At 36.4% G+C, this 8,215-nt stretch overlaps 1 protein-coding gene across 1 annotated transcript in view; it reads right to left on the reverse strand.

Moving 5' to 3' along the window:
* The window catches only part of LOC128696719 (mucin-4-like), a 47,935-nt gene extending 39,931 nt beyond the window's left edge, over positions 1-8,004 (reverse strand). Inside the window, exons 1-4 of the mRNA XM_070094409.1 lie at positions 7,497-8,004; positions 7,301-7,366; positions 6,463-6,564; positions 3,442-3,486 (exon numbers count right to left, since the gene is read on the reverse strand). Coding sequence (XP_069950510.1) covers positions 3,442-3,486; positions 6,463-6,552 — 135 coding nt within the window. The 5' untranslated portion in view covers positions 6,553-6,564; positions 7,301-7,366; positions 7,497-8,004. The remainder of the gene's footprint in view (positions 1-3,441; positions 3,487-6,462; positions 6,565-7,300; positions 7,367-7,496) is intronic.
* Between the last annotated feature and the right edge of the window lie 211 nt (positions 8,005-8,215).

An 8,215-nucleotide genomic window follows, 5' to 3' on the forward strand; every position in this document is an offset into this window, starting at 1 on the left:
CAACAATTATTCGAAAGCAAGGAAAGTCATAACAATATCTTACAACAGAATGAATACACTTCTAATATTTATTATCAGTTACAATCTTTTATATATGAAACTTCTGTGGAGTTTTAATTAAGAAAACATTATAAATGAGACAACTGTATTTTTTTTTTTGTTCACCATATCTGACATTATCTGCTGGGATCATTACACTCTCTGCCTGATCTCAGACCTAGCCTCATAAATTTGAGAGGAAGTATTACAAGAAGAAGAACTACAATATTAACCCTTCACTGTCCAGACCCCTGATCTGAAACTTGTCCACTGGCCAAGAATTTAAAAAAAAAAAACAAAAAAAAAATGATTTTTCTTCTAATATGGTAGAGAATCTTCTTCTGAAGGTAATAAAACAAAAAGTACGAAATCTGAAGGAAAACTGACAAAGTTAAGCTTTCACAAATTTTGTGTATCTGTGATATTTACACAGTGGCGACTTTGCCCAATATGAGTCCTATTTTAGGCCAATTACATTGTTCCAGTCAACCAAATTCTTAGCTATTTCACTAGTATGTTTTCCATTTTACTGATTGAGAATAAGAAATCGCCCAATCATCTATGTCAACTACCCAATGAAGTGATCAGAAATTGGTAATTTGGCCAATTTCACACAAATTTCAAAATAGGCTCCAGAAATAAACAATGCAGGCATTCCTGGCACTAAAATAAAAAATTTTCTGTTCATCAGTTATATTTCCAGGCTTTACACATGAATTCCATTTTGATTTTTAATTCACACAGTTTTTTATTTACACAAAAAATAAAAGATTTACTATTATGCAATATTGTAATAATTGTATAAATAATATCAGTTCAATCGCTACAACACTCAGCTTACACACCGAGGTCCAGAGATCGAATCTCCAGTACGGCTGGAAAACATTAGGACGTGTTTCCTTAAGACACCTGCTGTCCATGTTCACCCATTAGTATAATGGGTACCTGGGTGTTAGTCGACTGGTGTGGGTCACATCCTGGGACAAAACTGGCGTAATTTGCCCGAAATGCTCTGCATAATAAGCTGCTTTCTATATGGTAGTATGTCACTGATGTCAATTAGGCCTGTATACCTCATACACGTACTTGTAGAAATAAAGATATTATTACAGTGATACCTCTCATATCTGAACTATGTTGGCTGAGACCAGTTCGGAAACACGGAGCTTCCAGATACGTGAGGGAAAAATATGCGCATCCGTACCATCACATCGCCATCCATACTCCGTCATACTGCCATCGGCAATGGCGTTGTAGGTTTAAAAAATGAGTCCAATGTCGTCTGGCGGTGGGACCAGACACTCTGGGCTCGAATAACAGCCTCCCATATTTCATGGACCACAGGACTATAATTTATCAAATGGGCTATAGACAGTGGACGCTTCAAATACTCCAAAAGTGTTTCAACATCTGCCCTTGCTGCTGAAGTTTTTGGTCTTGGAGGCATTGGGTCGTCATTGTCATCACTTTCGGAATGTTCCAGGTGCAACACTGATTCTGCCATCTCTGCATCCATCAGAGATTGCAGCTATTGCAGCCATTCTGCAGCCCTTTTAAGTTTGGCACCACAAACCATCATATCACTACCACGTTGTTGTAGGTACCACTTCATCGTGCACTGATCGAGTTCCAAGCTCTGTGGCTTTGCCAATACTTTTCTTTCAGCACTTTTTCCAGTTTTTGAGGCAGCAGAAAACTCACTTGTGTAGGCCATAATCTTATCGCGAGCCTTCTTGATTTCACAGACGATCGACTTTGCCAAATTATATTCAGCCATAAGTCGCGTGTTGGACCAACCTGCATCCATGTGCGACAATATTTCCCTCCTTTTTTCTAGAGTAAGCACATTCCTGTTCTTCTTTGGTGCCATATACAAGATAGCTAGTACAAAACGCAGCAGTAACAATGCTAAAAGGAAGAGTGGAACCCCCACAAAGGCCACAAACTCACTTCCTGACTGCACTGCCATTATGCGCACCTGTTCAGTAAGGACACAATAATGGGACTGAGAACAGTGGGTAGCAGGGGTGGTGAAGAGAGCGGCTCCTAGTGGCCAATCGGTACACTAAAGTGCGCATCAAGTTTGATTCAGCCTCCTGCCATATCCGAATGGCTGTTCGGATTTTTCAGTAATAATTTTAGAATTTTGCCCTTTCTCAGGGCCTGTTCAGATATTGGTGAGGTTCAGATAATGTCAGGCCAGACATGCGAGGTATCACTGTATTATTATTATTATTACATTCGTGAACAGATATTACACCCACCAGTTGGACATGTATTGGAAGAGTGATGTGATTTGTTTACTCTTGAATATCAGCTAAAATCGAACATTTCTGCTACTTTGAGCTCAGTTTCTGTAATATATTTTCTATTCCTTCAAATGAGACCAAGAAATCGAGAATACAACCACAAAAACCATATGAAAATACACCCCAAAGTCGCTGTTTTAAACCGAAAACACTGTCGCAGTTTTTTCTCATTATGCACTGTGTGGTGCAGGATTTTTTTTATATGGTGCACACTTACTGCATAGACCCATTCTCTCATATCTAGGCCCAAATTTACTGCTCACAGCTTATCTGAGCTGAGCTCATGCTGTAGTACTACGGTATACCCAGTGACCTCAAAGCCATACTACTACAGCACAGCCAGTGAAGTGATTAAGAAACACACAGGAAAGTAAAGATAAGTGTATGCTGAATGTAAGGAAAAGTTTCAATAATTTACCATCTTAGGCCTTTTATGAGACAAAATAAAGACCAGCAACCTGAGTGCAAAATATTTAACAGGCTTCCAATTTACTTATATGACTGGAAAGTAGTATGTCCCTTGATGGTTGATGTCTACCAATCTCGTACCAATATTTAATTTAAATTCTTAAATTGTGCAACTTCGTTCTAAAATTATAAAATTACTTTATTTTTAGTTACAGAATGCAACTAAACTTTGCACAATGACAAAAGCCACAGAAATGACATTTATACAGGAACCCATATTGGTACAGATTTGTCTAATGAATATGTTAATGTCGCTTGGAAGTCACTGCATCCCTTATCACAGGAAGCCATACCACTTTTCAGTTCATTTATAGCTAGCATTCCTTATCACAGGAAGCCATACCATTTTTCAGTTCATTTATAGCTAGCATTCCTTATCACAGGAAGCCATACCACTTTTCAGTTCATTTATAGCTAGCATTCCTTATCACAGGAAGCCATACCACTTTTCAGTTCATTTATAGCTGTGTTTAACAGATCAACATATGCAATGTTTTGGAAGAAATAACAATATTCATTCTACTAAAAATCTTTATATCTCAATAAATATTTCCTTACTGCAACCATTAGTATTTTCTTGAAGTTTATTGTGAAAATTTGTACCAGCATGTAAAAAGCAACTTACCAATATAACATCATCATCCCTCTCTTCCAGTTTTACCCGACATACCTGGAAAAGAGAAAAATTAGCATGGCAAGTAATATAAAAGGCATCTCAAGCATTCATAAATTAGCTTCAGTGCAATTTATCCACTGAATAAGAATTTACTTATACTTTGGATAACTGAATCTATTTGTGCACTGCCCATCAATAAAAATATTGGATAACTGAAGCCAACCAACATGGAAGCCCATGAATTTGTGGGATGACTGCATAATGTTACGTGCTCACAAACATTGTTGAGAAGATGGTCACTGTGTATATCTTTACCCCATATTTCTTGGATTTATTATTCATGTATATGACCCTAGTAGGTTTAGTGCTTTGTTTTGATTATAATAATAATAATTATTCATCTATTGCCCAAATTAATATTTTTCCCCTAAAAGTAATACAGTGGACCCCCGGTTAACGATATTTTTTCACTCCAGAAGTATGTTCAGGTGCCAGTACTGACCGAATTTGTTCCCATAAGGAATATTGTGAAGTAGATTAGTCCATTTCAGACCCCCAAACATACACGTACAAACGCACTTACATAAATACACTTACATAATTGGTCGCATTCGGAGGTAATCGTTATGCGGGGGTCCACTGTATTTTATCTATACTAGCACTCACCATTATAGAATAATTTTCAAAACATCCAATAAAAACTTTAAAAAAAAAATTATTTAATGAGAGCAGCTTTGTAATGAGCAGTTAGTATGAGTGCCTGTCATCAAATCATATGATGGCCAGGAAGAATCTGAAATGACATACAGACATGCCCTTTTTTTTTTAGCATGATGACTGTCTCCCACGAAGGTACGGTGACTGTAAAAATAAGAAAAAAAGTTTTTCTTCTTTTTACATTTAATAATTAATACAGGAGAAGGGATTACTAGCTCCTTGCCCCCGGCATTTTAGTCACCTCTTACGGCACACATGACTTATAGAGGAAGGATTCTTCTTCACTTTCCCATGGAGATATGGTCTTTCTGAACTAATAAATACTATTACCATCATGTCACAAATCATCCAATTTCAGTGTTGCTGCCAAGGATCACTTCAAACATCACAAGTCTAATAAATAATTTTATTTCATGTATCAGTGTTTTTTGCTTTACTTTTGTGCATGCTTTTTCTTTATGCTCATTGAGGTACCTGTCCGTGTATTCCAATACAATATCAATCATGTCTGAATTGATAGAAGCAAACATTCCAAAGATATTTTTGGAACCTTTGGATGCACTTCGTGGGTCTGATGACAGTGCATACATCATATGCATGAGTGTGAACATTAGTCGATGGTACCCCAGTGCACACTTTAGTCCTTTACTTCACTATGATGATAGTTTTCCTGTAGATCATCATACACCTTCACTTGATTTTGTCTTCTTTATAATCATTAGGAGAATTTTTCATTCTAAGACAGTTGCTCTCCTTTTCACATGACATATGAATGTGAAAACAACTCTTCTACATACAAAAATGAAACAAAACCACTGTCTATTAGGATCAGGAGCACTTTTAGTTAACCCTTTGACTGTCGTAACCCCAAATCCTGAGGTGTCTCCTGGTGTCGAAAAAAAAAAAAAAAAAAAAAAAAAAAAAAAAAAAAAATTATTTTTCTTATGAAACGATAGAGAATCTTTTCCCAATGGTAATGACACCAAAAGAATGAAATTTGATGGAAAACTTATGGAATTACACTCTCGTGAAGTTAGCGACCTCGGCGATATTTATGAATTGGCAATTTCGCCCACTTTGAGCCCTATTTTCGGCTAATTCCATTGTTCCAATTGACAAAATTCATAGCTATTTCTTTAGAACTCCATTTGTTCTATCGATTGAGTACAAGAAACTGCCCATTTACCGATTTCAACTACCCAATAATGTGGTCAGAAATTTGCACTTTGGCCAATTTCACGAAAATTATAAAATATGACAATTTCAAAATAGGGTCCAGAATGAACAATGTAGACATTCCTGGCTCTAAAATAACATTTTCTTTGTTCATCAGTCACATCTTCAGGCCCCTCTTGCTTTCTATTTTGAATTTTTAATCAAACAAAAAATAGAAGATTTACTGTTGTGCAGACTACTGCAATACTGTAATAATTGTATAAATAATGTCAACCAATTCATGACTGCATATCAGAATGGCTAGTTGTACATTTATTGGACAATGCTGTCATTTGTTTACTTTTGAACATCAGCAAAAATCAAACATTTCCCCAACTTTGAGCTACATTTCAAGGTTCATTTCATAGTACAACCAATTAAAATCACCTCTATTTCTATAATATGTTTTCCATTCTATCAAATGAGACCAAGAAAACGAGAACGCAACCATAAATACTATACGAAAATACACCACAAAGTCGGCATTTTAATTAAAAAACACGGTCAGAGTTTTTTCTCATTATGCACTGCGTGCTGCAGGACTTTTTTTATATGGTGCACACTGACCACACAGACCCATTCTCTCACATGTGGGCCTACCAGCTTGATTTGAAGCTGCAAGAATTTTTGAGTACGTATATACATATATGTCAAACACGGTGGCTCATAAGACGCATATATACGAACGAAACAGTCAAAGAGTTAAAGAATCTATTTTTGACATAAATAAGATACAGGTGTTTTAATTTTTTAAGTAACAAAAACCTTAAAATTTTGGTTAAACATTAGCATATACAGTGCCTTAGTTTAGCACCATGGGGCCTATGGGCTCCCATGTTGCTCTCTGTCAAACTGGACTATAAGCTAGAGAGATAGGTTTCACACACTGTGGGCAGCTATGCAGATACTAGAACAAGCACCACATTATTGATATCTAATGATGATACAAATCAAATCAAATCAAAGTTTATCCTCTATAAGGATTACAAGTATTGTTTACATTTTTTGTAGTCCTATAGGCCTTCCAAGGTATTAACAGCAGGTTAAAAAAAATCTCAAATACAGTATACCATTAAAATCAATAATAACAATGCTCACTGATTCATCAACATAAATGTATTCTGGTTCTTCTTTCACTTCCACCTTGATGTTAGAGTCGTCCTCGTAATCCGTAGCAGTGGGATCCATGATTCTCGTTATCTGGAGGAAAATTACTAAGCATTACACGTACTGCAATGAACTCGGAATTTTGAGTTAAGCATAAAAACGGAACTGTACTGCCTTGAATATCATGTACAGTATACAGTATCATAGTGTTTTATATACAAACACAGTAATGTATACAAATTTAAGATTATTGGTAATTATCAAGAAAATCAAAATATAATTCTTAACCCGTAAACGGTCCAAATGTATATATATGTTCTCTCCCGTAGTGCCCCAACTTTTTTGAGAGAAAAAAAATCTTTTTTTTTTAATAGGAAAAAAGAGCATATGGTACCCAGGCATCCCCAACTATTTTAATATAGCGTACAGTGAGTGCACACACCCATTCTCTCATGTCTAGGCGACTCAGGCTTATCGTGGCAATGTTGAATGTACGTATGACAAATAAAACGTATATGTATATACGTTTGGGGCACTAGCGGTAAAAACATATACATACATACATTTGGACCGTTTATGGGTTAATCTGAACTACAGTAGACCCTTAAATAACATGGTAGTTATGTTCCTGAAAATGGTGTGTTATGTAAAACTGTGTTAAGCAAATTGAAGAACATACAGAAAAAGTAGTTATGTGCTCAAGACATACAAAAAAATTTATTTCTTATTTCACCTTACACTGTAGATAGCACTGCTTGTTTATCTAGAGATATACTATATATTATGTACCCAAATCCTAAATAAAAACTTAGTTACTGAATAAACTTACTTAATAACGCCTGGTGGAAGTTGGTGTATGACACTGGCATTTGACGCAGCATGCTGTCTATTCCTCCTAGAGAAAATGGGCATGGCATTCCGTGCAGAGAAAACAGAAAGCTAATATGCTACCGTTAACTATTATAAATTTAATATCAGTATAAAAAATGCAAAAAAAAAAAAAAAAAAAAAAATATTTACCCCACCTTAAATTCTTTGTTTCTCTTGCTTGTTAATGTAATAGCATCATGGTAGCCATGTACTGTACATCAAGACCCCCGTATCCACAGGGGATATGTTCTAAGGACCTGCTGCAGATACCAAAACCACGGATAGCAGCAAACCCTATATATACAGTCTCTCCTCACTTAACGACGGAGTTCCATTCTTAAGACCACATCTGTAAACGAATTCATCGCTAAGTGAGGAGCATACCATAATGGTAGTGGGTATGTGTCAACCATCTTTGGTATTATTTTAATGTCACCTTTGCACCATTTATAACATTTCTGGTATATTTTTAAATACTTATACAGTAGTGTACTGTATATTATAATAAACAGAATAGAAGAAATCAGCCCTTACATACATTATTTAGGAATGCATACTGGTCAGTGAGCCCTTTGTAAGTCCGAGTCATTGGTAAACGAGGAGAGGCTGTATATGTATGTATATATGTGTGTGTGTGTGTGTGTGTGTGTGTGTGTGTGTGTGTGTGTGTGTGTGTGTGTGTGTGTGTGTGTGTGTGTGTGTGTGTGTGTACTCACCTAGTTGAGGTTGCGGGGGTCGAGTCCGAGCTCCTGGCCCCGCCTCTTCACTGATTGCTACTAGGTCCTCTCTCTCCCTGAGCCGTGAGCTTTATCATACCTCTGCTTAAAGCTATGTATGGATCCTGCCTCCACTACATCGCTTCCCAAACTATTCC

Source organism: Cherax quadricarinatus, chromosome 46 (assembly GCF_038502225.1).
Source record: "Cherax quadricarinatus isolate ZL_2023a chromosome 46, ASM3850222v1, whole genome shotgun sequence".
NCBI lineage: Eukaryota > Metazoa > Arthropoda > Malacostraca > Decapoda > Parastacidae > Cherax > Cherax quadricarinatus.